This window comes from Gymnoscopelus microlampas (genome assembly GCF_963454915.1).
Source record: "Gymnoscopelus microlampas genome assembly, chromosome: 16".
Taxonomy (NCBI): Eukaryota; Metazoa; Chordata; class Actinopteri; order Myctophiformes; family Myctophidae; genus Gymnoscopelus; species Gymnoscopelus microlampas.
In genome coordinates, this window is record NC_139953.1 from 17,619,121 (window position 1) to 17,639,104 (window position 19,984).

General features: G+C 43.0%; 1 protein-coding gene across 1 annotated transcript in view; it reads right to left on the bottom strand.

Moving 5' to 3' along the window:
* Positions 1 to 851: 851 nt before the first annotated feature.
* Positions 852 to 19,984, bottom strand: part of tnfrsf21 (tumor necrosis factor receptor superfamily, member 21) — a 54,642-nt gene continuing 35,509 nt past the window's right edge. The window contains exons 4-6 of the mRNA XM_084081673.1: positions 16,182 to 16,447; positions 3,881 to 4,160; positions 852 to 1,403 (exon numbers count right to left, since the gene is read on the bottom strand). Of these exons, the coding sequence (XP_083937799.1) occupies positions 1,174 to 1,403; positions 3,881 to 4,160; positions 16,182 to 16,447 (776 nt within the window). The 3' untranslated portion in view covers positions 852 to 1,173. The remainder of the gene's footprint in view (positions 1,404 to 3,880; positions 4,161 to 16,181; positions 16,448 to 19,984) is intronic.

The following is a 19,984-nucleotide window of genomic DNA, read 5'->3' on the forward strand; positions in this document are numbered from 1 at the left end:
GAAACAGGCCAGGGAAAAGAACATTTCACCCACCCCGACCGGTCCTGTAAATTGTATCAGAGTTCAAAGGCAACGACATGTATCTGATTTCAGCACTAGATTATTCCAATCTGAATAGAATATTCAGATATCAGAAATGTAATCTAATATTGTAGTAGATATATGACTTTGGTTGCCGAGTAGAGAGCATTGCACCCCTGATATTTTGCTATTGTTTGTGGCATTTAAACAAATCTCTCAGAGCGATCATAATATTTATAATATATTTCAAAATTAGATGAATCAATATCAATCTAATATTTAAATACCATACCATTATGCATATTGACATTGACATTATATTGAAGTGAATATTCAATGTTAATATTGAATATTAATTAAATTAATATTCAACATTAATCGGATATTCAGGATACAGTGCTTTGTTTGCAGGGAGGCAAGTCAGGGCCTAGACCGGTGGTTCTCAACTCACAGGGCTAATTTACACCTGGCACACCTGGTGAATTCAGTTAACCTATCTAGTATAGCAGAGGAGAAAACAAGCAGTAGTCCCTGGAACTGGAGTTGAGAACCACTGACCCCTGCTGGTTTGGCAGAGTGGTTACAAGCTATGGCGCAAAGAGACTGATGTAGGCAGCAAAGATAGAGAAGAATGAACAGGGGTGGAGGGTGGAGGGGTTGGTAAATAGTGATTTTACAACATCAGGCACATGACTTCATTATATATATATATATATATATATATATATATATATATATATATATATATATATATATATATATATATATATATATATATATATATATATATATATATATATATACACATATACATTATGTATATGGTTTGAACTTATATTGGATATCCAGAAGGCAATATGATACGGATATGGGATGGTAAAGAGGACTGAGGTGACAGGTAGGTCAGCCTAGGGAGGAAATAACCCCACAGAGATTCATTTGGTCTTCCTTAGACAACGGGGGGGGGCGATTTTTGACCAAAAGGAAAACAGAAGGAAAGACAAATCAATTGGAGAAGGAGACATCTCTTGGTCTTTTGATCCCAGAATGTTTTGCGGATTATGCAACAAGCAGCCCATCTTTAATCGACTGACTCTCCCTTATGTTTTTGTGTCTCCTCCCGGCCTTGCTCCGCCACCCCACCCCACCCAACTATAACAGGTCGGGGAGGTGACAGTAGACAGAGTCAAGCAGGGTCTGGCTGGCCTCCTGGCTCTTCACTCCGGCGATCTCAAACAGGCGGTCCAGCTTGTCCTCGGCAGCGGGGATCTCCTCGATGGCGTGCAGCTCGTCTGGGTTCAGGATGTGCAGCATGTCGTCGAAGATGGGCTGCAGGTCACAGGGGTCCAGACGCACCTGCCTCAGCACCGTGTCCTTTTTTTCTGCAGGTGGGGGAGGAAAGGGAGGATGATGCTTTAATACTTAAATAGATGTCTTCACCACTGGCCTTCACATCGCTCTCCTGTGTTCTGCTATGAACCCATTAAGACCTGGAACGCATCTGTGTCATTTCTTTGTTTGAGCTAAAAAGCCATATTTTACACTTTTTGCTATTCAAAAATAGCAGATGTACAAGCTCATAGCACGGCACCGAGTGCCACGCTATGAGCTTGTATATCTGCTATTTTTGAAAAATCGTGAAAATGTGTGCAAATCTTTGAATAAATATATTTTCAAAGCGAACATTTTTAACTGAAATGTTTGCTTCTGGGGGTCCCTGGAACAAAATATTTTCAGATGGGGGTCCACGGCCAAATACATACAATTTTGGGGGTCCTTGACATGAAAAAGATTGAGCACCACTGATATAGAAACATACGTTTTTCAGAATACTGTTGGGATTTAGGAGACATGTAGAATCGGCTTCAGGTCTTAATGGGTTAAAGGTGTGACTCAATGTACTTCCAGAAGGGGGCACTAGACACACACCCACACACCCACCCACCCACCCACCCACCCACCCACCCACACACCCACACACACACACACACACACACACACACACACACACACACACACACACGCACACGCACACGCACACGCACACACACACCTTATACAAGGCCAACGTTGCCTAGCATCATTTAAAGCAGTAGTTAAGTGTCCAATCATCATGTGTCATTGGAGGGCTGAGGGAAGGCTTACATTTCCAACACCAGATGAGGTCACTAATTAACACACCTTCATCCAGAGACAGGGACGTAAATAATTAAGTGTAGTATTGTGTTTTGCTGGAATGAAAATGTGTCTTGAACCTACACAGCATATGATTCACACAAACGTGAAGTGTCTGAATGAATTGCAGAGGGTTTGAAAAAGTGACTCTGTTGCTACAAATCCATTATGTCTTGTTAGAAACAGATCTACACAAGCCAGCTTCTGAGATGAGAACCGATTAAACATTTCTGGCCATCAGAAATCTGACCGTAGTTAGATTAAAGATGCAGGCCACTGTTTAATCATATTCATTAAACAGCTTCTTTGTCTCAGAAGGGGCCTTGGAGTGCAGGCGCTTTTAAAATGGAGGATTATATAAGCTTCTGGCATGTTCTGAATCAAAGTCACTGCAAATGGCTTCTTTCAAGGCTGTCTGTCAGGTCGTCCCAGGAGGCCTCTGGTGAATGTGGCGAGTGTTTAGGGGTGTGGACGGGTATGCTTGTCCTTGTTGGTTTTGACTAAGGAGTGACAGATATACATTTTTGTTTTTACTTCAGGTGTACCTCATACACTTTTTACAGTGCAGTAATTTACTGATCACAGATAGTCGTCATTGCCGGCACTTGCCATCTGCTTGACGACAGGTGCCATGCTGCCATCTATAACACACACACACATGGATTGCCTGCTCTCACTTGCGCAATTTCACTTCCTCAATTTAATTATACAATGAAAGCTTTAAAGGGGATGCAAAGAATCAATACCTAAAATTATTACATATTACAGTATGCTATACTTTATCACATACCAAGACTTTATTTGCCCTGGGTGAGGCGAGTGATAAAAGGACTGAGAGAGTGATAACTGATATCAAACCAAGGGCTGATACGGCAGTAGTTAACCAATCAACGTAAGCTACTATAACGTGGCAAAGTGCGCTGAACTGTCACCCTGAGCGACCTCACTGCGGAAGCCAGAAGGAACTCAACTCGCCACAGTCACTGCCTTGTTCAAATGTTTTCTCATTGTCTTTGAGACTACATGAAGACGCACAAAGGCAGGCGCCTGGATGAGCTGGACTCGGTGTGCTAACAGCTTCCATGGACATACATACATGCACACACATGAAAGCATACACAAACGCGTTCCACGAGCGTGGAGAGGACATCGCTTTATTTTACAGACCCTTTTAAATTTAGAATTAGGTAATAGGCATACCTTTTATAGAATTCAATTACTACTTGTCTTTATTGTCGGTTGCTAGGTGTTTTAATTGTGGTGTATATTTAAGTATTGTCTTGTCTTGAATGTATGCGTGTGTCCTATCCCATTGGTTCTCAAAGTGGGGTCCGGGGGGTTCCAGGGGGTCCCCAGCTAAATGTATTAATATAGCATCACAATCATTTTAACCACCTTTTATACTTTGGCTATTCAAAAATAGCAGATATACAAGCACAAGCAATACACTCGTGCCGCGTTATGAGCTATGAGCTTGTAGATCTGCTATTTTTCAAAAATCGTGCAAATCTTTGAATATAATATTTTTTAAAGCCAACATTTGTAACTCAAATCTTTGCCTTTCTGGGGGGTCCCTGGAACAAAATATTTTGGCATGGGGGTCCGCGGCCAAATTCATATAATTTTGGGGGTCCTTGACATGAAAAAAGTTTGAGAACCACTGTCATATCCTATCCTGGCTCACCTTTGGTAATGAAGGAGCCAGTCCGGCTGAGGGCGGAGTCTTTGCTGGAGGTGGAGTCGCAGCGCAGCAGCGGCTCTGATTCGTCGGGAAAGAAGCCCTTGGAGCGGTCCACCGGCGACTGCTCCACGGCAACGCCGCCGCCGGCCCCGCCCCCGACCACGCTGCTCCCACGACTGCTGTTGCTGCAGCCGCCGCTGCTCCCTGGAGACTCCAGAGGCTTGTGGATGGGACTGAGGCTCTGGCTTACATTCACTGTGGTCGACAGCTGGTTAATGTCAAACTGCAGGAGATGAGAGAGAGAGACGGCCGGAAGGTGGGAGAGGGACAGACACAGAGAGAGAGAGAGAGAGAGAGAGAGAGAGAGAGAGAGAGAGAGAGAGAGATTTATTAGATCCATTATCCCCATTAGCGTACTGTACTGTTAAAGCAGCTACTCTTGCTGGGGTCTCAACCAGCATCATCAACAACAACACAATTTAATATGGTGAGATGTACGGTATGGGGAGATGGAGAGGAGGGGGGTTGATACAAATGGTAAGAAATAAAAGCAGAGACAGGGAGGTACAGCATGGAGTTTAGTTTAGGGAACGAGGGAGATGAGAGAGGAAGAGGTTGGAGAGGGGAAGTGAGAGGAGAGAGAAAGGGAGACAAACGTCATTGCCAGGAAACAATGGCTGAGTATGCAGTGTTCTCTGTCTGCTCGGGAACACACTGATCCTCAGAGCGCGTGTGTGGCTGTGTGCACGCGCGTGCGTGTGCGTGTGCACGTCAATATGTGGGTTGGATGGCTCAGTTCTGCTCAAACCTCTGTACAAAACCACACACACGCATACATTTACATAAGTACACACACTCTCTTTCACAAATTCTACCTCTAACCCACTAATAGTCAGAGACTCTCTTTCACATAAACACCCACATGTGAAACACAGAATCTTTGTGTATTTTTCACTCTCTCTCTCTCACTCTCTCGCACGCACGCACGCACACCCTGTAGCAGTGCATACCCGGTATTTACTGGTATGCACTGCACTGGGTCCATTAGACGGTCATTCAACACCACAGCATTATACTGGTCCAAGGAAGAGATGAGTAGGTCTCTTTCCTCTCGATTCTGACTAATAAGGATACATGCACTGCATCTGTCATTCTCTCCAATATGTCTTTCTCTATAGTACTGTATCTGTCTTTTTCTGCACATTATCTCTTTCCCTCAGATGCTGTGTTTCTCTCACAGTATCTGTCTTTCTTTCAGAGTATCTTTCTCTCACAGTATCTGTCTTTCTCTCATTTCTTTGTCTCTTTCCATCTCTTCCCCTCCATCTTTGTTTGTCTAAACATGTGTACTTGTCTACATTTCCATCATTCTTCCTCCCACTCTCCCATGCTTTCCCCTCTATCTCTCTCTCTATCTTCTGGTTTCTTTCATCCTTTCGTTCTCTGTCTCTCTCGTCTTTTCGTCCTCAATTCTCTTACCCCCACCCCCTTGCGGTTTCTGAACCAGTCCTAACTGGTCCTAACTGGTTTGTACACTGTACACTTTTGTTTGTTTGTGTCCTTTCATTTACCAGTGTGCGTCAATCTCGTCGTGCCCAAAGACGGGTCACAGCACCAGAGAGGTCATTGCATAGACGCCACGGGAGGACACAACACTGTGTCGGTGCACTGAGGGGGAATATGGCCTCACCCCAGACCTGCAGCGAGAGACGTTCAATGACTGGCAATCCATTGTCATTAGCTTGATTTGATTAGATGGGACACATGATGTGGAAAGGCATTGGGTGCGGAGAACCCTATCGGTTAGTATGGATCTCTGCCCAATGTCAGGCCAAACTGGTAGCTATGTGGGTTGGAAGCCTCTGCCAGCATGCTCTCTCTCTCATTCACTCTTCCTTTCTTCATTGCTTTCTTTTTTCTCTACTTCTTTCAATCTTTCTTTCTTTCTGTCTCTCACACGAGTAGGCATTCCTGCATGGCATACAAACGTTACACGCAAACTTAGTTGCAGTAGAAGATGCCACTAATGACAGTGTTAGGAGCAGATGTGGACACAAAAGCAACACAGACGACAGAACCCATGAGGGAGAACAAGATGATAAATTTAGCAGCCCTCAGGGGACAGCGAGGTGTCCCCAAGCCACGCTGGATTCACATGACCTCACAAGATCTCTCATTTCACCCACGCACATGCAAAACTTTTGAAAAGTAGCGACAATAAAAGTAGCAGATCTACAAGCTCACGCTTTTGTGTGACAATGTCATATGACAAAGTATAAAATATGGCATTTGTTTCTGGACAAAGCATAAAAAGATGAAATATGGAGATATATATAAGAGTTTATATGGTGCGCTATGGTCCACTAACTGGCTGAGCCACCAGGCACCCCCACGATGGTGTGATATTCACTGTTTAGTCATTCACTGTAGGGGAGCGGTGTCACCTATCCAGGAGGTTCTGTGTGTGTGTGTGCGCGTGAGAGAGAGAGAGAGAGACAGAGAGAGGTTGAGAGAGAATGAGATGGTTCTGGTGGGGATGCTGATTGTTCTTTTTCAAAGTAAAAAAAAAAGTGCTTAGGAAGCGAGATACAGCCTTTTTCAGTTATAAGTTAAACAAGGAGTGGATGGAGCTGCAAATCTTCAGATAATGATATCTTGGTTTCAGAAAATAAATATATATATATATATATATATATATATATATATTTGTATTTTTCTATTTTTTTCAAAAACAAGTGAAACACGTTAATGGCACGTTGCACCATAGCGGTAAAACACGTGAAACACGTTAATGGCACTCAATGAGTTAAGTAAACTTTGGAGGTGTTTTTACTTTCCTGGAGTATTTCCAATTTGCAGTACTTTTACTTCTACTCCACTACATCTCAGAGGCAAATATTGTACTTTTACTCCACTACAATTATTTGAAAACTTTAGTTACTAGTTACTTTCTAGATTTCTAGATTATTACAAAACATAGAGTAACCACTTCAGCCCTATATACATTTCGGCCATTTGAAAATAGCCGATCTACAAGCTCACAATACGTTGCGATGCGACGCATTGTGAGCTTGTAGATCTGCTTTTTCAAAAGATTTTTAAACATTTGAAAACGTGTGCAATGGGACATTCTGCATATTGAGTACTTTTGGCACTTTAAGTGCATTTTGATATCAATACTTTTGTACTTTTATTCAAGTACATTTTGAATTCCGGACTTCTACTTGTAACAGAGTATCTCTACATTGCAGTATTGATACTTTTACTTAAGTAAAAAATATGAGTACTTTTTCCACAACTTAGAATGAGATGGTTCTGGTGGGGATGCTGATTGTTCAAGTCACCACACACAGCACTACAGCCTGATGGGGAGAGAGGCTAAGGCCACACTAAGGCCACACACGCACGTGTGTGTTATATGTATGCATGTGTGAGTGGAGGGTTGGCCTAGTTTAGATATTAGGGTCTTAGGGGACGGAAACAAACACACCAAACACATTAATTAATTAGATCAAAAGATTTAAAAAATAAATCTCTCTCAAATGAGATTTAATTTCTCCCAAGAGATGGGCTATTAACTAGGATGCTACTAAGATAGCAACCTGGGAGAGCCATTATTATTGTCAGTCTCCTGCAGAAATACATACTGTACATACATCTCCAGATAGTTAACATAAATTCTATGTGAATTAACCACTTTCAACCTGGAGACTCTTTTTTAAATATAAATAGTAGCTAAAATAGTAGATCTACTGCAACAGAGAGACTCTCTCTTCTCTCTCTTCTTCTGTGATCATAATTTCTACTTTACGTTGTTCATCTGTTGAGTTGTTGTTACGTCCTCCCACGGAGTTGGATAAGGGTTATGTTTCCACGCCATTAAGTTTGTTTGTCTCTTAGCTAAATAGCCCGAGAAGGCGAGAACAGAGATGGCTGTGTCTTCATATAATTTGGAGGGAAAGATCAGTAGCCTGCCTCAAACAGATGATGAATGTTCGGTTGAAAAGGTCAAAAGTCAAGGTCACAATCAAGGTCATGGTCAACATAAAACATTTATGGGCAGATCATCATGAAACTTGAAGGGAATTAGCACTATCAAAGAGGTGATGAACGTTTGGATCAAAAATATCATAGTACACGGTCACAATCGAGTTCATATTCATCACTCATATTCATCATAGTGGAAATGGCATATCTTGACAGTTGCATACCACTGGCAGAGGTATGCACTATACTGAGTGCATTCTTTCTAGTTCTGGTATGATTCAGTGTGATAATAAATAAAGCCTTCAATGTTAACATTCACATGATCAAAAAAACAAAACAAAACAAAACAAAACAAAACAAATCTGTTTCTGTTCTACTGCAACTGCCTCCTGGGCCATTCGCCCACATATCCAGTGAAGATTAGAGATATCTCCTCACAAATACAGTAGAGAGAGAGACAGAGAGAGACAGGGAGACAGAGAGACAGAGAGAGACAGAGAGACAGAGAGAGACAGAGAGAGACAGGGAGACAAAGAGACAGAGAGAGACAGAGAGACAGAGAGAGACAGAGAGAGACAGAGAGGGAGAGGGAGGGGGTTGCGGAGCGTCGGTCTCTTCAAAACAGCTTTTAAATGAATCACAGTCAGGCATTTCTCAGAAGAATCGGTCCTTTACCGGGATATTAAAGCATGTGGTTTTCGTTTTAATGATGTCATTATTATTTACTGTTGGACGGAAAGCAGAGTTGTGCTGCATGCATGTCAGTCTTAACGGGACCTGAGTTGTAAACACTCAATTACAGAGGAAATTGGGTCTCATTGTGCATCGCTGTGGCTGTAGGGGGAAACAAGGACAGCGCTGACTCTTATCTGAAGTGGGGATTTGTTCGAACTGGCCGACTCTCTTCTCAGAGGATCCACAGTAAAAGTCTCAGTGTTAATTTATCCATTCTCAACTCTGAGAGAGCCGAAATGCAACCAAATGGACTCTTTCCAACTCTCAGAGTTGGAAAGAAATAATGGAGGAAATGAAAAGAGAGATGATGAGTCTGATGATGGGCTTCTGTGTGCCACTCTGTTACTGTGTCTCCTGTGAATAAATGTAATTACACGAATCACAAAGTGCATTTCCTCACAAAATAAATCACTCTTGGCCTTGTGTATTGGTCACGACGAATTGATTCTTGAGGCTCTCATGTGACAGAAAGCAAAACAGTGCTGTTCTGATCGTGCCATCTCTGTATGTGTCATTTTTATAATGTAATTTGGATTGATCCGCCTGTACACAGTAAAAGCCTCCAGTGTTAATTTGAGTCTGAAGAGTGTCCATTTGGTTCCATTCCTACACTCTTCCCAGCACAGTCCAAAAACAGATGAAATCGACAAAAGCTGATATACAGTATCACCCAATCTTAGACAATTTTGCACATACACCCTCTGCACGTACAATATATTCTGTGCATGAAAACTGTTGGAGTCTCAGGAATTATGTTCATGTTTCAAATTGTGAAAAAGTGGCAGAAATGTAAGACAAAAAAAGTCAACTGTTTTTTAACAAAGCCACTTAATTTCTATTATGTTACGGGTGTTATTTATAGCATTTAATATGTTCAGGCCAGGCAAGTCATGTAAAGCATGCCTTGGTACAAAGCAAAATCCAGAGTGTTTATTTAACACAGAGAGTGTACACTCTCTGTGTTAAATTAACACTCAAATTGCTGTGGCCCTGTCGACTCCCTTCCCAGATAAAGCTTTTTTCCCAAGTGAAACAGCAAGCCAAAGCATGTTTTGAAACATCTGTCAGGAGTTAAAGCTCTTCCTGACATGATACCAGGTTTGAAATGAACTATCCACAATCCCGCCTCAGTGGAAAAAATGTAGTCTCTTTAAACTTAAAGACTCCCAAAGTGAGACTGGTCGGTGCACACGATGGAATGTTGGGAGTGTGTGTGTGTGTGTGTGTGTGTGTGTGTGTGTGTGTGTGTGTGTGGGGGGGGGGGGTTATTTTTGCAGCCTGATTGGGATCTCTACCTTCCTCTAGACAAGACACGTACTGTACGCTGATCCAATCTAACAGTCTAAATCTAGAATCTAACATGACTTGATAGGAAGACAGCCACTGTTCATTACTGGCCTATACGCTGCAGTTTATTAAATAACAAGAGATCACAACAATTAACAAGACTAAGAGACTAAAAGCCCCACCAGCAGCCCCTAGAGGCGTGCTGCTCCTTATAACCAACCCAAAATTCTTGCCCAAGGGTGGCCCTAGAGGAAAATCTGTAGGGTTCGCCCTGCAATATGCATATTATATGAAAACTAGACATTTTGACCTGCTGGAAGAAAGGTCACACAGGTCACTCCTCCAGTGAGCATATATGTGCTCAGTAAGTTTCATGACAATTAGTCAGGTTGCTTAGGACAAGATTTTAGGAAAATGTTTTCTATATGCTCTCCATCACCATAAGTTTCATTTTGGACGGGGAGCCACGTCATCAAGATGGCAGAAGGCGGCCATCTTGGATTTCAAAGATGGCCACCATGGGAATATCAACAAGTGACTATTTCTGCCATGATTTGGACATTTGGTTCATTCTGGCAATATATCTGATACGAGCGGTGCGTCATAATCACCCGTTGCTGAGCTTCGTGAGACGTTTTAAACCACATCGTGTTGTACCGCAAACTTAACTTCAACTGTCATTTACTTGACTAATTAGTAAATGATAAACACACAAAATGAGAAACACATGGCGTGGCTTCGATGTGGATCTCTGCCGTCATGGTGATGATCACTCTTGCCCAATTATGGAGGGGGCGGCATCCTGCACACATCGGTGTTGCTAGGCATGCATGGCAACCGATTATGTTGTGAGTGAGGTCAGAACAAAGCTCTGCTCAGATATATGAGGTGTGAAGTTACTTTAGACTTCCACTTCTAGACCAGAGGATAGTGTGTCCACACGTGTTGTGAGAGAAAGGTATACAGAACTTTGGTAGACAAAGAATACAGGGAGATAGAGAGGGCACATTTTCCAGCCTCATCAGAACCTACAACTCTGTTCCCATCACGGTCCATGTACAGCAGCAGCGCTGACCATGAACTGAGTGTACCTTCACGTCTCATCCGAGCCACGACGACCTCAACCGTCAACCGCTGAGGCATGGACATATCTGCTCAGAGGCCCGTCAGCAAATAGTCAGCTCTGTAACCAGCCGGAAACAAGGAGACACAGACCCACCAAAATCTCAAAGTCATCAACAGTTTGCCGAGGTTTTAACTCAACCAGGAGATGTAAAGAAAAATCTGACGATTTACAAAGGAAAGAAAACTCACATCTGTAAAATGTGTCACAAAAGTTTCAGTGAGTCAGGTGGTCTGAACAGACACCAGCATGTCCACACTGGAGAGAAACCTTTCCACTGTAAACAGTGTAACCTGAGTTTCAATCAGATAAGTCACCTGAAGACACACCAGTGTGTCCACACCGGAGAAAAACCTTTCCACTGTAAACAGTGTGACAAGAGTTTTAGTGTCTTATAATCTTAAGACACACCAGCGTGTCCACACGGGAGAAAAGCCTTTCCACTGTAAACAGTGTGACAAGAGTTTCAGTGAGTTAGGTAGTCTGAGGAGACACCAGCGTATTCACACTGGAGAGAAACCTTTCCACTGTAAACTATGTAACAAGAGTTTCAGTGTCTTAGATAGTCTTAAGAAACACCAGCGTATCCAAACTGGAGAAAAACCTTTCCACTGTAAACTATGTGACAAGAGTTTCAGTGAATTAGGTAATCTGACGACACACCAGCATATTCACACTGGAGAAAAACCTTTCCACTGTAAACTATGTGACAAGAGTTTCAATCAGATAAGTCACCTGAAGACACACCAGCGGGTCCACACCGGAGAAAAAACCTTTCCACTGTAAACAGTGTGACAAGAGTTTCAGTGAGTTAGGTAGTCTGAGGACACACCAGCCCCCCCTAGGGGGTCCTCAGAGTTACTACAGGGGGTCCGCCAAATCTTTGTGTGATAGGATTTTTGGATAGGAAGTGAGGTTTGGACACTGACCAATCCTGCACCGTGATTGGCCAATAGTCTACAACGCAGTCTACAACGCTAACCCTTCCACAGTCAATGCAAATCTATACTTTTGCAAACTCAGCCAATCACATTACAGCTAGTGTCATCACCACTAGCTGTAATGTGATTGGCTGACTTTGCAAATTCAGGACTGTGATTGGCTAGCGAAACACATGACACATGTGAAACCCTATGAACAGCAGTATGGACTTAAAAAAAAAACTCTTTTATGTTTTTTTTTAAGTGAATCACTTCCATCACTGTGATGACCACTGTGACCACACCGCCCACTTCACACTGGGTGTGATTTTTTTTTTTTTACATTAACCACTTGAACCCTAGCATCCCTTTTCTGAGGAGAACTTTAGCCAAAAATAGCAGATCTACAAGCTGCGAGGCGTTGTGAGCTTGTAGATCGGCTATTTTTGGCAAAGAGTTATAGGTGTAGAGGGAAAAAATAGCAGCAAAAGTTTATCTGAAACACAATTTTATACAATATAGAGGGGGTCCCTGCTTCATCTCTCTCTCAGCAAAGGGGTCCTTGGCCTGAAAACGTTGAAGACCCCTGTTCTAAATGGCTTGGAAGCCGAGATATTGGCACTAGCTATTACATGGTGGCCATCTTTGAAATCCAAGATGGCCGCATTCCGCCATCTTGATGATGTGGCTCCTACCAAATATTTAAAGTTATGGTTTATGGGGAGCATGTGGAAAGAATGTGGTGCTTTTGTTCGCTGTGTCCACATCTTGACCTAAGCGACCTGACTAATTGCCAGAATGAACCAAATGTTCAAATATTGGCAGAAATAGTCACTTGCTGATATTCTCAATAGCTTTATCAACTTCCTTGACCCCAAAAATAAATATTTTGACACCAAGATTGCACTTCTAAGTGGCTTGGAAGCCGAGATATTGGCACTCATAGATATTACATGGTGGCCATCTTTGAAATCCAAGATGGCCGCCTTCTGCCATCTTGATGACGTGGCTCCCCGTCCAAAATTAAACTTATGGTGATGGAGAGCATGTAGAAAAAAATTGGCGCTTTTGTCAGCCCACCAAAATCAGTAGCGGTCGAATGGACGGATGGATGGACGGACGGACCAACTGGACCATCCTTAGAGCCCTGCCGCTAGTGGGGCTAAAAATAAATAGTGGGGCGGCTAATATAAAATATTATAAACAATTTGGATATTAGTAACATGCTGTCATTTCCTTTATAGACAAATAAATACATCATCATCTCCTGGCCTGTAGGGTTGAGATAGTGAGTTGATCCCAGCGTGTTTCAAGGGGGATTTTTTTTTTAACAGGGTGATCGTTGCTAACTCCAGGCGTGACAGAAGGGGGGGGGGGCATGCTGAGTGTCAGTAATTAGACAAGCTATCTCTCTTTCCTTCATTAATCTTTCTTCCTCCTTCTCTCCAACACCTTCGCTGAATCTCCCTCTTCCTCTCCCTCCATCATTCACTCCTCCTTGAGGGTGCCAGCTCGGCCCGCTGCAGTCCAACGCCATGATCCATTCATTAGCCGCACACTGAGGAATGCTAGCTGAGCGAAGCAGCACAGCAGACGGCCGTTCATTAATTACATATCTGAACACCGCTATGCCAGATCCGTAGAAAGTACTTACAGCATGTGAGGATAACTGCTGATCCAATGAGGAATCGTCTCGTCCACATACATACTGCGCGTATTAAAAATGATAATTATGATTTCTATTATTCAAAGAATTAAAAGCCGTGAGCTCAAAATGTGAGTTTGAAAACATTGCTAGGCAACAAGGTTCAACATACGTCTTGCATCCTCCAAGACTTTCCCTAACGGTAGACACAGTAACATGAATAAGAGTTGATCATTCTGTAATATAACAAGACCGTAACTCGTGACAAGCTGCAACCAGGTCTCAATTGTGCTTTAAATTTTGGACCTACCGACCCACAGAGTGGCATAAATTAGCTTACTGTAGCTGTGTGATCGCAGCTTCAAATTACTTTTTTTATTTTTATGGCACGCCTTATCAGTTCCATAAAATGAAGGCTGATTCACCGCTGTGTCTCTACCGCTGGATCAAGAATTGTTCGTTTAAATTGACTTGACTAACTTTCCTGGACAGCAAAAACACAATGATGGACACAAACACCAGTCACATAAACACATGACATGTCATTTGTTGTCTCTGTCATTCCACGGAAAGGGCAGGAAGAGAGAAGGAAAGCAATACTGTGGTATGTGCATACCGATCGAAATGCAGAGGGAATGCTGACCCTGTCTGACTCACAACGCAGTCTGCGTGACATCTAAACTTAACCCTACCCCTGACCTTAACCAAAAGAACTGTGCCTAACCTTACAGCGAGAACTGCACATTGGGTCAACAGGGTCCGCATTCCTTCAACGTCAACGTGGTGTGCAGAAGGTTGTGCTCGGCATCAGCACGTGGGTGCTAAAGGCACCTGAACAACCGTCAAAAAATATGATGAGTAGGACTGAGTTCCAGTGCTATGCAGCACAACAATGCAGGGTAATTCATCAAGAGCTCAAAACTGCGGAAGCCTCACATTTTTTGTTTTGATGTTCGGTAGGGTGTTGCCATCAATACTGAGAATACATTTCCCTGTCAAAGTCCTGTTAACAGTTACATAACAGGCAGTCACATTGACCTGACATCACTGTGTGAGATCAATACCGGATGACCTTTTAAATGCCTACATATATCTGACCCACGTGTTCTGTGCTCCTGTCACCGTCTGTCTGTCTGTCTGTCTGTCTGTCTGTCACTAGTTTCCTCTTACTATGCTTCTCTCTCTGTCTATCTGTCTTTCTTTCCACCTTTCTTCCTCGCATCTCTCATTTTCCTCATCCTCTCTCTATCTCTCTTTATCCTTCTGCTTCTTACTCTGTTGCTCACTCTCACTCACTCACACGCGCACACACACACACACACACACACACACACACACACACACACACACACACACACACACACACACACACACACACACACACACACACACACACACACACACACACACACACACACACACACACACACACACACACACACACACACACACACACCTGCTGTATCTGAAGTCATTTTCGCGGCACGTGACTACATTCTGGTCTTGTGCTCTCCAGCACGCCGCGCGCCCCTCCACACACGTGTGCTAAACGATCCTCCCTCAGCAAACAATTTATTAGCCGCTATCTCATCTGCTATCGACCCAGGAGAGAGAACTAGAGACATAAACAACGCTCCGATATCACCCGTCGATTATTAAGCAGCGGTGACAGGTGAAATTACGACATGGTCTGAGACAGACATCTTAGTTGGCTGCCATGTGTCCGAGAACAAGCCTTTGGACTGTACTGTGTTAACCTTGGAAATTGCCATCAAGGACACAAGTATTAATTTGATTCGGATCAACTGGTATAAAGTTAGGAAGCAGGCTAAGAGGAAGGGAGGAGAGATGGATAGATGGAGGGATGTATAGATGGATAGATAGAGGGATGGAGGGGTTAAGAGGATGCTGATGAATGATGTAGTTTTATCAGGCTAATCTCTTCTGTCACCCACACACCCACACACACACACACACACACACACACACACACACACACACACACACACACACACACACACACACACACACACACACACACACACACACACACACAGAGGACGCGTCTGTGTGTAGTCCCGTGAGTGAGTAATAGTTTTTTGTGTGCCTGTGAGTGCATGCTTGGGTGTCTGTGTATTCTATTTTGAAGTGTTGGTCATTTACAATAAATTCTGAAGTGAGCGTTAGTTATCAAGTAATGAGGGACTGGGGGCATGACGACAGATCTGGAAGAACAGTCATACTGTCTGGAAGCTGCTTCTCCTTTACGTCTATGGAGGCATTCCCAGAGCTTTACCTAGAAGATCCTCTGTAATGAATATTACAAGAAGACAAGGTACAGAACCCAATGTTCCCTGTGCTCTGGAGAGGTGTTGACAGCACTCGAAATGGATGGTGCAGACTGTTAAGGTCATAACTAACTGCTTCCCTGCAACAACCCCCACCCACCCCCACACACACACTGATCAAATGGACATTCTAGAGTCAAAATAAATGTACCTATAGCACACATGCACGCCCACACAGTCCTGACCATTCTGTAATCTATGTATATCTATCTACAATCTATTTTCTAAGCAAAACACACACACACACACTTCCACCTACGTGAGGATTGTCCTCCATGACGTAGCGGATCTTCTCCACCACGTCGATGCGTCGCTGGCGGTGCAGGGCGTTGATCAGCTTGGCCAGGTTGGCGTCTCCGTCGCGGATGGTCCAGTGCTGCAGCGCCGCGTACGCCCGCTCGTGGTCCGACGAGTAGCCGTTGGAGAAGGCCGCCACCTCGCGCTCGGTGGCGTTTGCCAGGGACTGGTACATGTCGATCCACTGGCTGCCCACCTGGGCTGCGACAAGCTTCAGAATGTCCACACCTGTGACGGGACGGGACGAGAGAGGGAGAGAATGGAACGGTTAACCTGCTGTACTTCCTTGACCAGAGCCCGCCAGGGGGTCTGTGCATGGCCCCTTCTTTTTTTCCAGTGGTGGAAAAAGTATCAATACTGCAATGTAGAAGTACTCTGTGACAACTAAAAAAATCCGGAATTAAAAATCGACTTGAGTAAAAGTACAGGTATCAAAATGTACTTAAAGTACGAAAAGTAAAAATACTAAAACCTTTGAAAATAGCAGATCTACAAGCTCACAACGCGTCGCACCGCGACGTGCTGTGAGCTTGTAGATCGGCTATTTTCAAATAGCCTAGGTATAAAATAGGGCTAAAGTGGTTAATGTATGTTTTATAATGTAATATTTTATGTCTGCAAAGTAACTACTAACTAAAGTTTTCAAATAAGGGACTGAGATGTAGTGAAGTAGAAATAAAAGTATAGACAATTGGAAATACTCCAGTAAAGTAAAAGTACCTCAAAATTGTACTTACAGTAGGTACAGTACTTGAGTAAATGATCTTAGTTACTTCACACCGCTGATTATGACATGCCCAGAATAGTTATGCCAGGGTTCATGAGGTTTACAGTTTACGAAAAAAAGTTCATGCTACCGACTACACATATGCAAAACCCTGGGTTCGACTCCTGCCTTGGGACCTGTGTTTACCGTATGTGTCATTTCTCTTCTCTGCCAAAACGTTCCTGTGCCTCTGTCTCAATATAAGGCCTAGATTTCATTATTTGATTTTGTTTTGAATCACTGGTTTAACTGGGAAAATTTGGGTTATGAAACGAGCAAAAGCAAAAGACCAGTTCTTGAAGAGTGCTCGACACTTTCATTTGGGTGGATGCCACAATAAATTCATAGAAGGGAGCTACAGCGTGCAAACTCGTCTTTTGCTTTTGATCAATGTCTCTTTTGAGTTCAGCACCTGCCTTTAAAGGGTGTGTGCGTGTGCTAGACCTCCTTTGATCCTAGGTATGAAACATAACACAGCATCCAGCTTTAGCGTGCCCCTACTGGAGGGAAGGAGAGTGATGTGTATGGAATGACGTTTGTACTTGTGGATTCCGTTTATAGTTACAGTAGTTTGTATGTACATGTGCGATTGTGTCCAGCTACAGCTATATGTGTCTCTATGTCACGGGGCACAGTTTAAGGACACGTGCTTTCCTCATACACAGTAAGACGATCTCTGCGGTCCATCGAGACAACTTGGATGACTAAAAATAAGATGCTGCTGGACTGGGGACACACATCTCTCCGCGCTGTGTTGCTACAACTGCGACGTTGGATAAACAGAAACTTTGATTTACAATTTATATATACACCATGTTAACACAAACAAACACACATGCACGCACACACACAGCCTAGTCTTTAATCAAAGGACCATAAAGGTGGTCTGGGCATGTTTAGCCCACAGAGAATGACTCAAAGCATACTTGGCATTACTGCTGACAATTTTCCAAAGCATCCCGTGATTTGTTTGATTCTTGAGGAAGGAAGCAACTGGATTCCATTTATTCCAGTAAAGTATGAAGATAAATCTGCATACTTGAAACTTGCTTCAGAGTTTTAAGGCAGCTGAAAGTACCGATTTATTTGAAAAGTCAAGCCATAAATAGTCCCTGGAGACAATGTTAATTTTGCACGTGATATTTTTAGTCCTCAGAAGTCAGGTTAAATGACAGGTCATAAGGCCAGGAGACTTGCTGCAGCTCCAGGAATCCATTTAATCTAACAGATCCGGTTCTCAAGCACCATAGAGTAGCAAATTAACACACACGTGCTTGTTATGTGTACACATACAGTACATACACGTGTTCCCATACATGTACGAGAGAAACATACATGTGTATGCACACACAACACACAAACAATAGTCCAGAGGTTTTCAAAGGGGGTCCCCAGCAAATCTAGTTAATATACAGTAGCATCAAAATCATTTTAACCACTTTAATCATATATACATTGGCATTTGGATATAGCCGATCTACAAGCTCAGGGTCTTGTAGATCGGCTATTTTCAAAGAATCTTGAAAGAATTTGAAAAATGTGAAAACTTTTTTAAACATCCCTGGCAAAAAAAAAATCTGATGGGGGTTCGCAGACAAATGTACATTCATTTGGGGGTCCTTGACATGAAAACGATTTAGAAACACTGCACTAGCAAACGCAGTAGGACATGTCAGCAGGCCGACTAGAGGAATCCATACCAAGCCTAACTGTTATTTTAGTATGTGAATACATGCTTGTGTTGCAGTCCTGGCAGGTTCTCAGAGGGGAACGCACAGAGAGACATATGTTATGTCAACGCCTCTGCACAGTAAAATCCACACTGTCTTAATTTAACCCTTATGAGTACATCCTGTATGGGTTCATTTTGAACTCAGAGGATTTTTACTGTTTGCTGTGAGTGTTCCCTTGCCAACAGGGAATGGATTTCGATAGGTTTCCTTTGGCTTATATAGTAAGCAGGTCACTGTGTGTGTGTGTGTGTGTGTGTGTGTGTGTGTGTGTGTGTGTGTGTGTGTGTGTGTGTGTGTGTGTGTGTGTGTGTGTGTGTGTGTGTGTGTGTGTGTGTGTGTGTGTGTGTGTGTGTGTGTGTGTGTTTCTCTTTCTCTCTTCTTCCGTCTCCTTTCTTCTTCACACAGGTGTTATCCCTTTTTGAGATGACTATGAATACTCCTTTGCTGCTGCACTGGCACAATGACTTATGCATACGCTTACATTTTTGTATCTGCTGCTGCCTAGTGACACGTCAATTACTTGCATAAGAGACTGTGATATTCTGCCTAATTTCTTCTCTTTTTTTGCACACACCTTATGTATAATTGATTGTTGTTGTTTTTTTTTCTTTCTCTATTCTTATATGACTACATTTTGTAACAGCAAAATGCTGGAAACTTGTGTGGAAAATATATGAAAATTAATAAAAGATGTTCACCGCTCTGTTAAAGAGCCTACATAATAATAAATATGAATAATAATAATGCATTTTATTTATAAAGCACTTTACATTCTTGCGAATCTCGGAGTGCTACAGGGGTCTAAAAGCATGGCACAAACAACATAGTAAACCAAAACAGCTAGGCTAGACTAAAAGGGGCACATTAAAAGAAAGGCCTTTTTAGTCCATTTTTAAAACTGTCAGTGGACTGTGGTGATTGGGGAGGGAATTCCACAGACATGGAGCTGTATAGCAGAAGGCCCAGTCGCCCATGATGCGGAGGTTGGTGTTGGGTACAACACCAACATACATACGATAGCATAGAGCTCATGGATTCAATCCATGCCACCAACAGCCATCTGTCCTTGAAATGTCCTTCAGCCAGAAGCGGGGAACCCAACTGTTGCCTGATTTAACCACTTAAACCCCGGGTTTCTGGTTGCGCAGTTAGGGGGCAGAACACAGCACTCTTCAATCGTGTGTAAACAATAATAACAATACAAAGCAGCTGTCCTCAAAACCACACCTCCAGTGGCTGTCATAAGAACGGAGGGAGCGCTCTATG